Source organism: Panulirus ornatus, chromosome 50, assembly GCF_036320965.1.
Source record: "Panulirus ornatus isolate Po-2019 chromosome 50, ASM3632096v1, whole genome shotgun sequence".
Taxonomy (NCBI): Eukaryota; Metazoa; Arthropoda; class Malacostraca; order Decapoda; family Palinuridae; genus Panulirus; species Panulirus ornatus.
The window spans coordinates 10,394,472-10,414,130 of NC_092273.1; the positions used below are offsets into that span (position 1 = coordinate 10,394,472).

The 19,659-nt window shown below is 39.2% G+C and overlaps 1 protein-coding gene across 27 annotated transcripts in view; it reads left to right on the top strand.

Annotated features, from left to right (window-relative positions):
• The window catches only part of smash (smallish), a 435,656-nt gene that overhangs the window by 390,044 nt on the left and 25,953 nt on the right, over positions 1-19,659 (top strand). For 19 of the 27 annotated variants that reach the window (XM_071691393.1, XM_071691391.1, XM_071691418.1 and 16 more), the window contains 4 exons: positions 2,515-2,676; positions 2,818-2,931; positions 8,038-8,193; positions 11,837-11,971. In XM_071691393.1, the coding sequence (XP_071547494.1) occupies positions 2,515-2,676; positions 2,818-2,931; positions 8,038-8,193; positions 11,837-11,971 (567 nt within the window). The remainder of the gene's footprint in view (positions 1-2,514; positions 2,677-2,817; positions 2,932-8,037; positions 8,194-11,836; positions 11,972-19,659) is intronic. The other 8 variants (XM_071691413.1, XM_071691417.1, XM_071691414.1 and 5 more) reach the window with 3 other exon arrangements.

Genomic DNA, 19,659 nt, shown 5'->3' on the forward strand with positions numbered 1-19,659 from the left:
GGTAGGAGCTTTAGATAGGAGTAGTTATTAGGAACATTAAGTAGGACTCTGCAGATAGTATGCTGGACTTGACTTCAGCCAGTAGCCTGTTAAGGGTGAGGCACTAAAGGCTAAGAAGTAGCACTGGAGTTCTTTAGTTATGGAGACTGTTGCCATAACCACTCCTTTAAGGGAATTCCAGTTGGAACAGGCTTCAAATATAGATAGATAGATGTTGGGATATTGAATTTTCCTCATTCCATATACATCACCACAATATTTTTTGTGTTAGTGCTTTTTATGATTTGATTTAACACATGATTCATACAAAAATACATTTTGCATGGTTATTGAAATTTTCAAGAACACTCCATGTAAACAAAGTGAGAGTTTATTCCCCTGATGCAACAATGCAACATCATTTTCTTTCCTCTGATATATAGGGATAACTAATCCCTTAAGCCCTTTGCTGTCTTTCTCATTAGTGTGGCCTATGGCTTTTGGCAACTTTTCTTAACATGCCAACAAAATTGGAGCCAGTTTTGAATTATTAGTAATGGGCGGAAGTTGGATTTTGAGTAAAGTGCAAATTGAAAACAATTAGAGACCACAGTGAAAGAATTGATTGAAAATGTCAATCGTTTTGTTTTATTTTTCACAGCAGTGTTTTTGGTATTTTCGTTGAAAATTTTATGTGTTATCATGATGTCCTTTGTTTCCATAGTTCTCTTATATCTGCTTATGAGATACATCAGAGGATTAGTTTATCGGGTACTGTTCTGACGTGTTTTGCTCGACTTCCAAACTTATTTTACGGTTTCAAGGGTGTTCTCCACCATACTTGTCAACTGATTTATTGCTTTATTTTGAATGTACCCTCAACTAGTATTATTTGGGAGTACTTGTAATGAGATTTTGCCATGAAGCATGGCTAGCAGTGCTCACCACGTACAGTATTTGGCTCACAGAAGTGTTTTATCTGCTGCCACATAGTTTTGTACCCATGTTAAGCTTGGACAGTTTGTAACTAACTGTCCAATCATCACTTTAAGATTGTAGAAGCCGTTGGACAAAACATTGATGAGTCTCAACATTTCTCTTGCTGGGGTGTCAAATATTTAAATTATTGCCTTTTATTCAATCTTATGAATTTTCATGGATTTGATTGCTATTTTTCTTTCTTTTATATTATGAAGTTTTAATGCTTGAAGTTATTGTTGCCATGCATGATATTATATATTTTTCTGTCCTCTATAGACAGTATCATTCAATTTTTTTAAGTATCAGTAATGATAGATCATGCATTCCAATCCCTCAGATTTTTGTAAAGTGTTTTAGAATTCTTTCCAACTTATTATCTTCATCATGCTTACGTACTTGGTGAGCACAGAGTATTAGATTAGATTGACATATTAGGTAGAGGTATTTGGTAGAAACATTACGTAGGAGCCTTTGAAAACACTGTGCTAGAGTTGCCGGCTGCCAGTGGCCTGTTAAGGGTGAGGCACTAAAGGCTAAAAATTGGCACAGAAGTTCACCAGTTAAGGATACTTTTACTGTGGCCACCTCCATGAGGGAGTTCCTGAAGGAAACAGGCATCATGTATAGATAGTTAAGAGTATTAGATTTTTCTTCTCATATATAAATTGAATAATTTCATCATAGTTTTCTATCTTTTGTATCGAAAGTTCCCATGAGACTGCTCATTACCTCACTTACGACACATTTTTGTCGTACGAACTTTAATTCTCATCCATTTATTATAAGTTTTTTGTTTCATTCTGAGCAGAGTCTAAGAGCTTGAACATATATGAAATAAGGTGAGCTGTGGACATGTTGATCATCCACTTGCCCTTTAGTATCCTGTGTTTGAACAGAAAGAAATTTTATTTTCTAGACAGCGAGAGCATGCAATGTCATCAGTTGGTGTGCTTATGCAACACTAGGGGCATTCTTCCTACTATGCTATTTGTAGATATGATATTTCAAAAATAATTTCATGCATATTTGCCATTTCCCACATCAGCAAGGTAGCTTCAAGATCAGATGACTGAGACTTAGAGGGATATTTTTCAAATTCAAATACAAATGAGAATTGAACACATCCTTGGTTTGCTTGTTAAGGTTCAGAAAAGAGAACTTCGACTCATCCAAATTTATTTCACCTTTTTCCATCACTTTCAGAATTGATTTTGTTAGCTGCTTTGCTTACTGCAACACCACACTTCTGTGTGATGATAATTTATATTTTATACACTTTTGCAGTGATCAGTAGACTGTGTATATGAAAATTCTTGGTTCTATAAATGATTTGAATTTCTGGTTTGGTACCTTAAATAAGGTTTTAACCGGTTATGTTGATGATAACTATCTTATCCAAAAATCAAAAGATACTTTTCTTATGAAAATAACTATTAACATTTAAAATCAGACCAAATAACAGCAACTGTACAAAAATTCATAAAGATGGTATTTTCTTGGTTATTGCATTTGTTTCTTTGTCTTTTAAAATTTTTCATCATTCACTCCAAACAGGTAAATGCCCAAATGTTTGAGATTGCTTCTAAACTTGAGGAAACTCCTCTGTTAGGTTCTCCAATGCAAAACACTCCCACAGTTCCCTTACCTGTTTCTCCAACCAATGAAGATGATTCACTTGAGGGAGCTAAACCTTATACTGATGATGATATTAATGAGGTTTGTATATCAACATTTATTTCATTTTTCCTTGTTGGTTTTTGATGTTTATTGTGGGAAATATTTGTTTTGTGATCCATTGTTGTCTCTGTTACTTGTTTTGTTTATCTGTATTTGTTATTTCTGTAAAATTCTGTGCAGGTAATCAGTGATTATGAACAAGTTGATGGTTCATATGAAGAATCCCCTGGCCATGCTGAGAATATCTACGAAAATATAACGGAGGAACCAATGTATGAAAATATCTATGAGAAGGTAAATGATGATACTTGTAATGAATTTAGATGACTTTTATTATTATTTATATATTCGTTATACTTGAGCGCCATTTCCTGCGTTAGCAAGGTGGCACCAAGACACAGATGAAGAATCACCCATTCACTCATATACATATGTATATGCAAATGCACATATACATACACATACACAGGCATATACATATATACACTTGTTTATATTCATATCTGCTTGCCCTCATCCATTCCTGAAGCTACCCTGCCCCACAGGAAGCAGCATCGCTAACCCCTGCTTCAGCAAGGTAACGCTAGAAAACAGACAAAGCAGGACACATTCATTCACACACAGTCTTTAGCTGCCATATGTAATGCATTGAAACATTAGCTAACCATCCACATCCAGGCCTCACAGACTTTCCTATGGTTTATCCCAGACACTTGACATGCCCTGGTTCAGTCCATTGACTGGCACGTTGACCCCGGTATACCACATTGTTCCAGTTCACTCTATTCCTTGCATGCCTCTCTCTCTCTCTCTCTCTCTCTCTCTCTCTCTCTCTCTCTCTCTCTCTCTCTCTCTCTCTCTCTCTCTCTCTCTCTCTCTCTCTCTCTCAACTGTAGCCTTAATCCATTCCCATCACCAAAGACACTAAAGGCCACATTCATTCACACTCAGTCTCTAGCTGTCATGTGTAATGCACCAAAACCACAGCTCCCTTTCCATATCTAGGCACCACAAAACTTACCATGGTTTACCCCAGACACTTCACATGCCCTGGTTCAGTCCATTGACAGCACATCAACCCTCTTATTATCTTTTGCTTCCCCTTTTAGAAAATCAAAATACAAGGAGGGGAGGGTTTCTAGCCCCCTGCTCACATCCCCTTTAGTCGCCTTCTATGACACGCAGGGAATGCATGGGAAGTATTCAGAAGTGGTAGAGGATGTGTGGATCAGGCGTTTGCTTTGAAGAATGTATGTGAGAAATACTTAGAAAAGCAAATGGATTTGTATGTAGCAAGGCATATGATAGAGTTGATAGAGATGCTCTGGGAAGGTATTAAGAATGTATGGTGTGGGAGGCAAGTTGTTAGAAGCAGTGAAAAGTTTTTATCGAGGATGTAAGGCATGTGTATGTGTAGGAAGAGAGGAAAGCGATTGGTTCTCAATAAATGTAGGTTTGCGGAAGGGATGTGTGATGTCTCCATGGTTGTTTGATTTGTTTATGGATGGGGCTGTTAGTGAGGTGAATGCAAGAGTTTTGGAAAGAGGGGCAAGTATGCAGTCTGTTGTGGAAGAGAGAGCTTGGGAAGCGAGTCAGTTGTTGTTCGCTGATGATACAGCGCTGGTGGCTGATTCCTGTGAGAAACTGCAGAAGCTGGTGACTGAGTTTGGTAAAGTGTATGAAAGAAGAAAGTTGAGAGTAAATATGAATAAGAGCAAGGTTATCAGGTACAGTAGGGTTGAGGGTCAAGTCAATTGGGTGGTAAGTTTGAATGGAGAAAAACTGGAGGAAGTGAAGTGTTTTAGATATCTGGGAGTGGATTTGGCAGCGGATGGAACCATGGAAGAGGAAGTGAATCATAGTGTGGGGGAGGGGGCGAAAATTCTGGGAGCTTTGAAGAATGTGTGGAAGTCGAGAACATTATCTCGGAAAGCAAAAATGGGTATGTTTGAAGGAATAGTGGTTCCAACAATGTTGTATGGTTGCAAGGCGTGGGCTATGGATAGAGTTGTGCACAGGAGGGTGGATGTGCTGGAAATGAGATGTTTGAGGACAATATGTGGTGTGAGGTGGTTTGATCGAGTAAGTAATAATAGGGTAAGAGAGATGTGTGGTAATAAAAAGATTGTGGTTGAGAGAGCAGAAGAGGGTGTTTTGAAATGGTTTGGTCACATGGAGAGAATGAGTGAGGAAAGATTGACCAAGAGGATATATGTGTCGGAGGTGGAGGGAACGAGGAGAAGAGGGAGACCAAATTGGAGGTGGAAAGATGGAGTGAAAAAGATTTTGTGTGATCGGGGCCTGAACATGCAGGAGGGTGAAAGGAGGGCAAGGAATAGAGTGAATTGGAGCGATGTGGTATACCGGGGTTTATTTATTTATTATACTTTGTCGCTGTCTCCCGCGTTTGCGAGGTAGCGCAAGGAAACAGACGAAAGAAATGGCCCAAACCCCCCCCCCATACACATGTATATACATACGTCCACACACGCAAATATACATACCTACACAGCTTTCCATAGGTTTACCCCAGACGCTTCACATGCCTTGATTCAATCCACTGACAGCACGTCAACCCCGGTATACCACATCGCTCCAATTCACTCTATTCCTTGCCCTCCTTTCACCCTCCTGCATGTTCAGGCCCCGATCACACAAAATCTTTTTCACTCCATCTTTCCACCTCCAATTTGGTCTCCCTCTTCTCCTCGTTCCCTCCACCTCCGACACATATATCCTCTTGGTCAATCTTTCCTCACTCATTCTCTCCATGTGCCCAAACCACTTCAAAACACCCTCTTCTGCTCTCTCAACCACGCTCTTTTTATTTCCACACATCTCTCTTACCCTTACGTTACTCACTCGATCAAACCACCTCACACCACACATTGTCCTCAAACATCTCATTTCCAGCACATCCATCCTCCTGCGCACAACTCTATCCATAGCCCACGCCTCGCAACCATACAACATTGTTGGAACCACTATTCCTTCAAACATACCCATTTTTGCTTTCCGAGATAATGTTCTCGACTTCCACACATTCTTCAAGGCCCCCAGAATTTTCGCCCCCTCCCCCACCCTATGATCCACTTCCGCTTCCATGGTTCCATCCGCTGCCAGATCCACTCCCAGATATCTAAAACACTTCACTTCCTCCAGTTTTTCTCCATTCATATATATATATATATATATATATATATATATATTTTTCTTTTTTCTTTCAAACTATTTGCCATTTCCCGCATTAGCGAGGTAGCGTTAAGAACAGAGGACTGGGCCTTTGAGGGAATACCCTCACCTGGCCCAATTCTCTGTTCCTTCTTTTGGAAAATTGAAAAAAAAAAAAAAAAAAAAAAAAAAAACGAGAGGGGAGGATTTCCAGCCCCCCGCTCCCTCCCCTTTTAGTCGCCTTCTACGACACGCAGGGAATACGTGGGAAGTATTCTTAATCCCCTATCCCCAGGGATAATATATATATATATATATATATATATATATATTTTTTTTTTTTTTTTTTCATACTATTCGCTATATATATATATATATATATATATATATATATATATATATATATAAACTTTTTAATTTTCCAAAAGAAGGAACATAGAAAGGGGCCAAGTAAGGATATTCCCTCTCAGGCTCAGTCCTCTGTTCTTAACACTACCTTACGAATGCGGGAAAGGGTGAATTTTTATGAAAATATTTTTTTTTTGTGGATAGGGGATTGTGGTTTTGGAATCATTACACATGACAGAGTATGAATGAATGTGTCCTTTTTTTTGTCTGTTTCCCTGGTGCTACCTTGGTGGTGATGATGTTTCCTGTGGGGTGGAGTGGCAGCGGGAATGGATGAAGGCAAGCGAATATGAATATGTACATGTATACGTATGTGGATATATATACATGTATTTGTATGGGCATGGATGTATATATGAGTGGATGGGTCTTTCTTTGTTTCCTGGTGCTACCTCTCTGACACAGGAAATGCAAACAAGTATGATGATAATAATAATGATATACACACACATTGAACGTGTTTCCTCTCTTAGTTCAGATATGTGCAACAATTATAATTATTAATGCAGAAGCAGTAACTTGGTTAAATTTGATTGTGCAAAATGCAGTTTCTCCCTCTGTCTATTTTCATGGGTTACAGATTTCAATAAGTTCAGTTTTAAAACACCTTGTTTCAACCATGTTACAACATAGACATGTCCTTCACTTTATCCTGGAAATGTTGCCTGATCAGCATTATAAAGTCTGCATCCCAAAAGCTTTGGGTGTTGTGTAGATATCACAGTTATTTTTCTTGTGAGGATCTATTATATATCTAAATGGGCTTCGTGTCCTTTAGAGTACTGCTTACATATCTTGGGTGGTGCTTCATCAGCTCTCTGTTAATGAGAGTGAATTTAGAAGCCATCCATCTTATTAATACTCGGGAATCATTTCTTTTTAGCCATCCCTTTCTTTGTAATGATGTTACTGCTCTCTCTTTGTTGTGAAAACATTGTTTTGGGCTCTGTTCTAATGAGCTGTCTGATTGTGTCCCTGCCAACAAGGCTTGGACCCAAAGCATGTGTCTGGCTACTGTTTCTCTCTGGAGACTGGCCGCTTGAGAATTTGGCTGATGGGGAAACTGACCATTGTGATACCTCCTTTTTCCCCCAGACTGACTAGCTGTGGAATTTTCTCACTACTCTCATGTTTCCCTGTTTTTGTGACCATTCTACCCTGAGGAATCAGGGCTACAAACACCTACAGAGCTCCAATTAATTTCCATGTTTGTTTCTTCCTTTTTCTTTTCATGCGAGATTACCCTTGATATGGAATGTTTTGCCTATGGAATTTCAGTTGCTGTAAAGAAAATAGGGTCAGGCAAAAGAATGCAGCCAACAGAACTCCAGCACATTGCAGAATGGAAACTTAAAGTTTGCATGAACTATATAGTGGAATAATAAAACTTAATAGGTTGCATAAATTTTTATTTAGTGTGCTTGGCAACATTAATACTCATATTCTAGCAAAATCCCTAATTTTGTAACTACTTGGTCCTAAGGTTGCTTAACTGGAGACATTGGAGTGTATGTTTTTCCGTTTTATCACAGATGTGCCACGCAATGCTAGAATGGTTTAATCAAAGCCTCCTCCCAGAATAGTATTTTGTGACTTGCGTAGATTATTTTTCTTTATGTAATATTGTTTTTCTAACCAGTTAATTATTATATAAGATTAATAAAAAGGCTGTTTTGACTTGATGGTATTTTCAGAACTGATACATTGAAAATGTAATTGTGGAGACACTATCCTTAAAAACGGTCAGACTAAATGATTTGTTGACATAATGATTGGGTGTTTGGCTTAAGCTGTTTCTCTTATGATGATACTTGTATATAGGTTGATGATGAAAATAAGGATGCAGTTAATGAACACCAATACCAGACCCTGGAAGAGGTAAGGGAAGAAGTTCAGTTTAACACCAGACAAACCGAATTGTTACCATCTCATGTGCCAACAACAACCATCAAACCCCCTGCTTTTGACACTCCTGAGGTATGTTTAAGGAGGTTAAGTTGTTATCACTTCATAATTACATGAACCAGAGCCGGATGATGATCATACATTCAGAATATTATGATTATTGCTGGATGACCATGTTAAACATCACAAGAAAACAGTGACTGTCAAATATATGTAGACCTTCAATGATTCTGTTCTGCCCTTCAGATACTATGCTCTTATTTAAGAATGTCATTCAGTCTCATGTTTGTTTAACTAAGATGTCAGTATAAGAACACCTTAGATATTTAATGTTTGAAATATTCATGATTTATAGAATGTATTAATGAAATTAATCAGCTACAAGCTGGCATGCAGGGATGCAGGCTGCTTACATAGCTTCACCCATCTGCAGTTAACATGACTAACTGTTTTAGATATTAACATTTGTAGTACATTTTAGTATACAAGGTTACTGTAGAATAGTACAGTATAGATATCAAAAGCAAAACACATACTGTATTGTAATTACATGATTTGCTTCTTGGTTAATCATAACTAGAATTATCACTTATTTGGGTGACTAAAACAACTGACAAAGGACAAACTCCAGTTCTTTTTGGGGTATCTAGGCATGCATTTAACATAAACACTAAAAGATTATAACTTCATAAATCGAGTAGTAGTCATGCTTTAAGATATCTGGTATCATATAAAGGTGTAAAAGTCTATAAGTTTTATCATCTACTATTCGTTTTATGGAGACTACACAAGAGAAGTATTTTATGAACCCTTCATTATGGGCAAAAAGATTCATATCTTATCTGGTGATGGTAACTACCATGTTCTTTTTGCAACTTCTGCATGTGTGGTATGGGCTTGCTGACTGGTATGCAGCGACACTAAAGGATAGCTTTACTAAAGAGATATATTTTGGGATTGAGAGCATATTACAGGCTGAATTTCCAGCATTAAATAGACCATGCAATACAAAAATTAAGCTTTTAGTTTTAGGAGTTTTGGAACTTACATAGAAATTCAAAGCAGGCATTTATACTAACAGGTGATAGGTTGGTATGTTGCATCACGTAGCGAAACCTATTTCTTATTTGGTTCCCATGCTGAGCTTTACTTAGAGTTTTTCAATATTTTAATTGTTTATGACTTCTGCATCGAGTATTTCTTGTTCATGATATTAGCTGACGAGAGGTAAGATGGGGATAAAGCATAATGGATAAAGAAATATTATGCACACCAAAATTTTACAAATTATGTATAGGGTTTTGCTCTCAGAATAAAAAAATTGACCTAAACTGAATAAATAAGAAAGAATATTTTCTCTTTAGTAGTTCACAGACTTCTGACAATTGCTTTTATTGTATAAGGTATACTTATGAATAGATAAATGATATGTGTGAAAATAGGTAGCCATCATACCATCAACTATGAACCCTGGGCCAACATTCAGTAAGCATGTAAAGAATTATTTTTTATTCACATATGTGAAAGTAGGAAGAGAGGAAAGTGATTGGTTCTCAGTGAATGTGGGTTTGCGGCAGGGGTGTGTGATGTCTCCAAGGTTGTTTAATTTGTATATGGATGGGGTTGTTAGGGAGGTGAATGCAAGAGTTTTGGAAAGAGGGGCAAGTATGCGGTCTGTTGTAGATGTGAGAGCTTGGGAAGTGAGTCAGTTGTTGTTCGCTGATGATACAGCACTGGTGGCTGATTCATGTGAGAAACTGCAGAAGCTGGTGACTGAGTTTGGTAAAGTGTATGAAAGAAGAAAGTTGAGAGTAAATATGAATAAGAGCAAGGTTATTAGGTACAGTAGGGTTGAGGGTCAAGTCAGTTGGGAGGTAAGTTTGAATGGAGAAAAACTGGAGGAAGTAAAGTGTTTTAGATATCTGGGAGTGGATTTGGCAGCGGATGGAACCACGGAAGCAGAAGTGAATCATAGTGTGGGGGAGGGGGCGAAAGTTCTGGGAGCCTTGAAGAATGTGTTGAAGTCGAGAACATTATCTCGGAAAGCAAAAATGGGTATGTTTGAAGGAATAATGGTTCCATCAATGTTATATGACTCCAAGACGTGGGCTATAGATAGAGTTGTGTGTAGGAAGGTGGATGTGCTGGAAATGAGATGTTTGAGGACAATATGTGGTGTGAGGTGGTTTGATCGAGTAGGTAATAATAGGGTAAGAGAGATGTGTGGTAATAAAAAGAGTGTGGTTGAGAGAGCAGAAAAGGGTGTTTTGAAATGGTTTGGCCACATGGAGAGAATGAGTGAGGAAAGATTGACCAAGAGGATGTATGTGTCAGAGGTGGAGGGAACGAGGAGAAGTGGGAGACCAAATTGGAGGTGGAAAGATGGAGTGAAAAAGATTTTGAGTGATCGGGGCCTGAACATGTAGGAGGGTGAAAGGCGTGCAAGGAATAGAATGAATTGGAACGAAGTGGTATACCAGGGTCAACGTGCTGTCAATGGATTGAACTAGGGCATGTGAAGCGTCTGGGGTAAACCATGGAAAGTTCTGTGGGGCCTGGATGTTGAAAGGGAGCTGTGGATTCGGTGCAGTATTACATGACAGCTAGAGACTGAATGTGAACGAATGTGGCCTTTGTTGTCTTTTCCTAGCGTGACCTTGCACACATGAGGGGGTTGTTATGTCATGTGTGGCGGGGTGGCAATGGGAACAAATAAAGGCAGACTATGAATTATGTACATGTGTATATATGTATATTTCTGTGTGTGTATATATATGTGTACATTGAGATGTATAGGTATGTATATTTGCGTGTGCGGACTTGTATGTATATACATGTGTATGTGGGTGGGTTAGGCCATTCTTTCGTCTGTTTCCCTGTGCTACCTCGCAAACGCGGGAGACAGCGACAAAGCAAAATATATAAATAAAATAATGTGAACAAATGAAATTATGTTTCATAAAATAATTGCTCAGATTCTGAATCTAAGAAGTCAGGACCGTTATTTTGTCAGCGAATGTGACCAGATGTTTATATTTGACACACATATCAAGGACTGAGTCAACTTGTTTGCAAACATCCATAATTCTTCTTGAACAGCTGATGGGGAAAAGCTGGGATAGTTAAGTGGGTTTAACCATCATGGATCTACTAAGTTTCAGAAAATTACATGAACTAACAGTGTTGGCATTTATATGTCGCAAGTAGTCTTACAATTACAAGAAATCCTGTAACCAAATGATTGCAACAGCAAATTGACTGTTTTTAACTACTGTTGAATTATTGTCTTTAAGATGTAACACCAGATATTCTCTTGTCATGCTGTAGAGGAGGCATGAAAAGAGAACATTACAGTGAACTGTAGAATGAATGCCTGTAATTGCTCTCAGCTCATATTTTTCACTTAGACTGGGGCTTCTTGAAATGTGGATACTCAGATGGTACCCTTAAAATGCTTAATGCTATTAATGAATGGCTTTTGATGTCACTGTTTTGGACCAGCTTACATTTACCACTAACTTTCAAGATAAAGCATCTGTGTGGTTAGTTTTAATAGTAAATTCTGTTGTATTCTCTTTAAAAAATTTTCATGTGAAGATAGGAAATGATGATTATCAGAATATAGATTGCCTTGAACAATAATGGGAATGTCGCAGCATACCTAGTTAGCAGTTAATGCATGACTGGTTCTGGCACTGTGCCATGGGTTACTCAGGTGCTAGACGTGACGTGGACGGACGGCCCTTCCCAGGCGGCCCCACCCTCGGAGCCCCCTCCCCCCCCTCCCCCTGATGACGATTCTGACATCGATGCATCAGATCATCCACAAAGTCTTCCAGCTCAGGAGGAGGTGGGTATACCAATAAAAAATGATGCACCAAAACATTAAGGTACAACATTATGCACACAGTGCACACATTTCTTGTTGTCTGTCTTTGATGACTTTGATAATAAAAGAGTATAACATCATGTATGTGATAATTTGTATGTTTTTTAGTTTCCCTTATATCATAGAAATGGTATATATACATATATGTTAGGATGATTTTAGAATGCACGGTATGTAGGTACTCAAATTAAGTGTGATAAGACACACTATTCGTGATTACTGCAGACATTAGTTATGGATTCACTTCAGTATGATAAGCAAAGCTGTAAACTTGTATAGGGTATAAAAACAGGTTTTATTCAATTTTGTCAAAAAAAAAAAATGCTAGACATTAAATTGAGATTTCTTCAGTATTATAGCTTTTCAAAAAATATCAGATTACTTTATTGGAATTTTTTCTTAGATTAAAGACATGTCTGTTTTCTCTATTTCCATTGGGTGGATCAAGTGCAAACTGTTCCTCGTATGTGTTTCATATAAATCGCTTCCCAGATTGTTAGATTGAAATGCGAGTTTCTCAAGTAATGTAAACACAGATTTCTTTCACTTTTCCACATGAAGTTTATTTTACAGTGAGATTAGAATTTTCTCTCTTTCCACGCTCACAACCAAAAATAATTCCATGACTTACCATCAGAATTTCTCCTCTGGCAGGAACTCCCCATACATTTCCATTGCATACCATCAGAACCTCTCCTCTGTACAGAAAATCCCCATGTAAAGACAACCTATAGAGGGGCATTTCACATTTATGATTTAGGGTACCAACTTGGATGATGATGTGGAGGTGAAAGGATGGAGTGAAAAATATTTTGAGCAGTCGGGGCATGAACATACAGGAGAGTGAAAGGTGTGCAAGGAATAGAGTGAATTGGAATAATGTGGTATACAAGGGTCGACGTGCTGTCAGTGGATTGAATCAGAGCATGTGAAGCGTCTGGGGTAAACCATGGAAAGTTGTGTGGTCCCTGGATGTGGAAAGGGAGCTGTGGTTTTGGGCATTATTGCATGACAGCTAGGGACTGAGTGTGAACGAATGGGGCCTTTGTTGTCTTTTCCTAGCACTACCTCGCACACATGAGGGGGGAGGGGGATGGTATTCCATGTGTGGCGAGGTGGCGATGGGAATGAATAAAGGCAGACAGTGTGAATTGTGTGCATGGGTATATATGTATGTGTCTGTGTGTGTATATATATGTGTACATTGAGATGTATAGGTATGTATATTTGCGTGTGTGGATGTGTATGTATATACATGTGTATGGGGGTGGGTTGGGCCATTTCTTTCGTCTGTTTCCTTGCGCTACCTCACAAACGCGGGAGACAGCGACAAAGCAAAAAAAAAAAAAAAAAAAAAATATATATTATCCCTGGGGATAGGGGATTAAGAATACTTCCTACGTATTCCCTACGTGTCGTAGAAGACGACTAAAAGGGGAGGGAGTGGGGGGCTGGAAATCCCCCCCTCTCGTTTTTTTTTTTAATTTTCCAAAAGAAGGAACAGAGTGGGGCCAGTTGAGGATATTCCTCAAAGGCCCAGTCCTCTGTTCTTAATGCTACCTCGCTAACGCGGGAAATGGCGAATAGTTTAAAAGTCGCCTTCTATGACACGCAGGGAATACGTGGGAAGTATTCTTAATCCCTATCCCCAGGGATATATATATATATATATATATATATATATATATATATATATATATATTTTTATTATTTATTTGTTATTTGTCGCTGTCTCCCACGTTAGCAAGGTAGCTCAAGGAAACAGACGAATGAATGGCCCAACCCACCCACATACACATGTATATACATACACGTCCACACACACACATATACATACCTATACATCTCAACATATACATACATATACACACAGACATATACATATATACGCATGTACATAATTCATATACGTATGTAAGTAGGAGATATGGCCAGAGAGCGTTATTGGATTACGTGTTAATTGACAGGCGCGCGAGAGAGAGACTTTTGGATGTTAATGTGCTGAGAGGTGCAACTGGAGGGATGTCTGATCATTATCTTGTGGAGGCTAAGGTGAAGATTTGTATGGGTTTTCAGAAAAGAAGAGTGAATGTTGGGGTGAAGAGGGTGGTGAGAGTAAGTGATCTTGGGAAGGAGACTTGTGTGAGGAAGTACCAGGAGAGACTGAGTACAGAATGGAAAAAGGTGAGAATAATGGAAGTAAGGGGAGTGGGGGTGGAATGGGATGTATTTAGGAATCAGTGATGGATTGCGCAAAAGATGCTTGTGGCATGAGAAGAGTGGGAGGTGGGTTGATTAGAAAGGGTAGTGAGTGGTGGGATGAAGAAGTAAGATTATTAGTGAAAGAGAAGAGAGAGGCATTTGGACGATTTTTGCAGGGAAAAAATGCAATTGAGTGGGAGATGTATAAAAGAAAGAGACAGGAGGTCAAGAGAAAGGTGCAAGAGGTGAAATGAGAGTTGGGGTGAGAGAGTATCATTAAACTTTAGGGAGAATAAAAAGATGTTCTGGAAGGAGGTAAATAAAGTGCGTAAGACAAGGGAGCAAATGAGAACTTCAGTGAAGGGCACAAATGGGGAGGTGATAACAAGTAGTGGTGATGTGAGAAGGAGATGGAGTGAGTATTTTGAAGGTTTGTTGAATGTGTTTGATGATAGAGTGGCAGATATAGGGTGTTTTGGTCGAGGTGGTGTGCAAAGTGAGAGGGTTAGGGAAAATGATTTGGTAAACAGAGAAGAGGTAGTAAAAGCTTTGCGGAAGATGAAAGCCGGCAAGGCTGCAGGTTTGGATGGTATTGCAGTGGAATTTATTAAAAAAGGGGGTGACTGTATTATTGACTGGTTGGTAAGGTTATTTAATGTATGTATGACTCATGGTGAGGTGCCTGAGGATTGGCGGAATGCGTGCATAGTGGCATTGTACAGAGGCAAAGGGGATACGAGTGAGTGCTCAAATTACAGAGGTATAAGTTTGTTGAGTATTCCTGGTAAATTATATGGGAGGGTATTGATTGAGAGGGTGAAGGCATGTACAGAGCATCAGATTGGGGAAGAGCAGTGTGGTTTCAGAAGTGGTAGAGGATGTGTGGATCAGGTGTTTGCTTTGAAGAATGTATGTGAGAAATACTTAGAAAAGCAAATGGATTTGTCTGTAGCATTTATGGATCTGGAGAAGGCATATGATAGAGTTGATAGAGATGCTCTGTGGAAGGTATTAAGAATATATGGTGTGGGAGGCAAGTTGTTAGAAGGCAGTGAAAAGTTTTTATCGAGGATGTAAGGCATGTGTACGTGTAGGAAGAGAGGAAAGTGATTGGTTCTCAGTGAATGTAGGTTTGCGGCAGGGGTGTGTGATGTCTCCATGGTTGTTTAATTTGTTTATGGATGGGGTTGTTAGGGAGGTGAATGCAAGAGTTTTGGAAAGAGGGGCAAGTATGAAGTCTGTTGTGGATGAGAGAGCTTGGGAAGTGAGTCAGTTGTTGTTCGCTGATGATACAGCGCTGGTGGCTGATTCCTGTGAGAAACTGCAGAAGCTGTTGACTGAGTTTTGTAAAGTGTGTGAAAGAAGAAAGTTAAGAGTAAATGTGAATAAGAGCAAGGTTATTAGGTACAGTAGGGTTAAGGGTCAAGTCAATTGGGAGGTAAGTTTGAATGGAGAAAAACTGGAGGAAGTGAAGTGTTTTAGATATCTGGGAGTAGATCTGGCAGCGGATGGAACCATGGAAGCGGAAGTGGATCATAGGGTGGGGAAGGGGGCGAAAATCCTGGGAGCCTTAAAGAATGTGTGGAAGTCGAGAACATTATCTCGGAAAGCAAAAATGGGTATGTTTGAAGGAATAGTGGTTCCAACAATGTTGTATGGTTGCGAGGCGTGGGCTATGGATAGAGTTGTGCGCAGGAGGATGGATGTGCTGGAAATGAGATGTTTGAGGACAATGTGTGGTGTGAGGTGGTTTGATCGAGTAAGTAACGTAAGGGTAAGAGAGATGTGTGGAAATAAAAAGAGCGTGGTTGAGAGAGCAGAAGAGGGTGTTTTGAAATGGTTTGGGCACTTGGAGAGAATGAGTGAGGAAAGATTGACCAAGAGGATATATGTGTCGGAGGTGGAGGGAACGAGGAGAAGGAGACCAAATTGGAGGTGGAAAGATGGAGTGAAAAAGATTTTGTGTGATCGAGGCCAGAACATGCAGGAGGGTGAAAGGAGGGCAAGGAATAGAGTGAATTGGATCGATGTGGTATACCGGGGTTGACGTGCTGTCAGTGGATTGAACTAGGGCATGTGAAGCGTCTGGGGTAGACCATGGAAAGTTCTGTGGGGCCTGGATGTTGAAAGGGAGCTGTGGATTCGGTGCAGTATTACATGACAGCTAGAGACTGAATGTGAACGAATGTGGCCTTTGTTGTCTTTTCTAGCGTGACCTTGCACACATGAGGGGGTTGTTATGTCATGTGTGGCGGGGGTGGCAATGGGAACAAATAAAGGCAGACTATGAATTATGTACATGTGTATATATGTATATTTCTGTGTGTGTATATATATGTGTACATTGAGATGTATAGGTATGTATATTTGCGTGTGCGGACTTGTATGTATATACATGTGTATGTGGGTGGGTTAGGCCATTCTTTCGTCTGTTTCCCTGTGCTACCTCGCAAACGGGGAGACAGCGACAAAGCAAAATATTATAAATAAAAATAATGTGAAAAAATGAAATTATGTTTCATAAAATAATTGCTCAGATTCTGAATCTAAGAAGTCAGGACCGTTATTTTGTCAGCGAATGTGACCAGATGTTTATATTTGACACACATATCAAGGACTGAGTCAACTTGTTTGCAAACATCCATAATTCTTCTTGAACAGCTGATGGGGAAAAGCTGGGATAGTTAAGTGGGTTTAACCATCATGGATCTACTAAGTTTCAGAAAATTACATGAACTAACAGTGTTGGCATTTATATGTCGCAAGTAGTCTTACAATTACAAGAAATCCTGTAACCAAATGATTGCAACAGCAAATTGACTGTTTTTAACTACTGTTGAATTATTGTCTTTAAGATGTAACACCAGATATTCTCTTGTCATGCTGTAGAGGAGGCATGAAAAGAGAACATTACAGTGAACTGTAGAATGAATGCCTGTAATTGCTCTCAGCTCATATTTTTCACTTAGACTGGGGCTTCTTGAAATGTGGATACTCAGATGGTACCCTTAAAATGCTTAATGCTATTAATGAATGGCTTTTGATGTCACTGTTTTGGACCAGCTTACATTTACCACTAACTTTCAAGATAAAGCATCTGTGTGGTTAGTTTTAATAGTAAATTCTGTTGTATTCTCTTTAAAAAATTTTCATGTGAAGATAGGAAACTGATGATTATCAGAATATAGATTGCCTTGAACAATAATGGGAATGTCGCAGCATACCTAGTTAGCAGTTAATGCATGACTGGTTCTGGCACTGTGCCATGGGTTACTCAGGTGCTAGACGTGACGTGGACGGACGGCCCTTCCCAGGCGGCCCCCCCCCCGGGGCCCCCCCCCCCCCCCCCCCCCTGATGACGATTCTGACATCGATGCATCAGATCATCCACAAAGTCTTCCAGCTCAGGAGGAGGTGGGTATACCAATAAAAAATGATGCACCAAAACATTAAGGTACAACATTATGCACACAGTGCACACATTTCTTGTTGTCTGTCTTTGATGACTTTGATAATAAAAGAGTATAACATCATGTATGTGATAATTTGTATGTTTTTTAGTTTCCCTTATATCATAGAAATGGTATATATACATATATGTTAGGATGATTTTAGAATGCACGGTATGTAGGTACTCAAATTAAGTGTGATAAGACACACTATTCGTGATTACTGCAGACATTAGTTATGGATTCACTTCAGTATGATAAGCAAAGCTGTAAACTTGCATAGGGTATAAAAACAGGTTTTATTCAATTTTGTCAAAAAAAAAAATGCTAGACATTAAATTGAGATTTCTTCAGTATTATAGCTTTTCAAAAAATATCAGATTACTTTATTGGAATTTTTTCTTAGATTAAAGACATGTCTGTTTTCTCTATTTCCATTGGGTGGATCAAGTGCAAACTGTTCCTCGTATGTGTTTCATATAAATTGCTTCCCAGATTGTTAGATTGAAATGCGAGTTTCTCAAGTAATGTAAACACAGATTTCTTTCACTTTTCCACATGAAGTTTATTTTACAGTGAGATTAGAATTTTCTCTCTTTCCACGCTCACAACCAAAAATAATTCCATGACTTACCATCAGAATTTCTCCTCTGGCAGGAACTCCCCATACATTTCCATTGCATACCATCAGAACCTCTCCTCTGTACAGAGAATCCCCATATAAAGACAACCTATAGAGGGGCATTTCACATTTATGATTTAGGGTACCAACTTGGATGATGATGTGGAGGTGAAAGGATGGAGTGAAAAATATTTTGAGCAGTCGGGGCATGAACATACAGGAGAGTGAAAGGTGTGCAAGGAATAGAGTGAATTGGAATAATGTGGTATACAAGGGTCGATGTGCTGTCAGTGGATTGAATCAGAGCATGTGAAGCGTCTGGGGTAAACCATGGAAAGTTGTGTGGTCCCTGGATGTGGAAAGGGAGCTGTGGTTTTGGGCATTATTGCATGACAGCTAGGGACTGAGTGTGAACGAATGGGGCCTTTGTTGTCTTTTCCTAGCACTACCTCGCACACATGAGGGGGGAGGGGGATGGTATTCCATGTGTGGCGAGGTGGCGATGGGAATGAATAAAGGCAGACAGTGTGAATTGTGTGCATGGGTATATATGTATGTGTCTGTGTGTGTATATATATGTGTACATTGAGATGTATAGGTATGTATATTTGCGTGTGTGGACGTGTATGTATATACATGTGTATGGGGGTGGGTTGGGCCATTTCTTTCGTCTGTTTCCTTGCGCTACCTCACAAACGCGGGAGACAGCGACAAAGCAAAAAAAAAAAAAAAAAGAAAAATATATATTATCCCTGGGGATAGGGGATTAAGAATACTTCCTACGTATTCCCTACGTGTCGTAGAAGACGACTAAAAGGGGAGGGAGCGGGGGGCTGGAAATCCCCCCCCCTCTCGTTTTTTTTTTAATTTTCCAAAAGAAGGAACAGAGTGGGGCCAGTTGAGGATATTCCTCAAAGGCCCAGTCCTCTGTTCTTAATGCTACCTCGCTAACGCGGGAAATGGCGAATAGTTTAAAAGTCGCCTTCTATGACACGCAGGGAATACGTGGGAAGTATTCTTAATCCCTATCCCCAGGGATATATATATATATATATATATATATATATATATATATATATATATATATTTTTATTATTTATTTGTTATTTGTCGCTGTCTCCCACGTTAGCAAGGTAGCTCAAGGAAACAGATGAATGAATGGCCCAACCCACCCACATACACATGTATATACATACACGTCCACACACACACATATACATACCTATACATCTCAACATATACATACATATACACACAGACATATACATATATACGCATGTACATAATTCATATACGTATGTAAGTAGGAGATATGGCCAGAGAGCGTTATTGGATTACGTGTTAATTGACAGGCGCGCGAGAGAGAGACTTTTGGA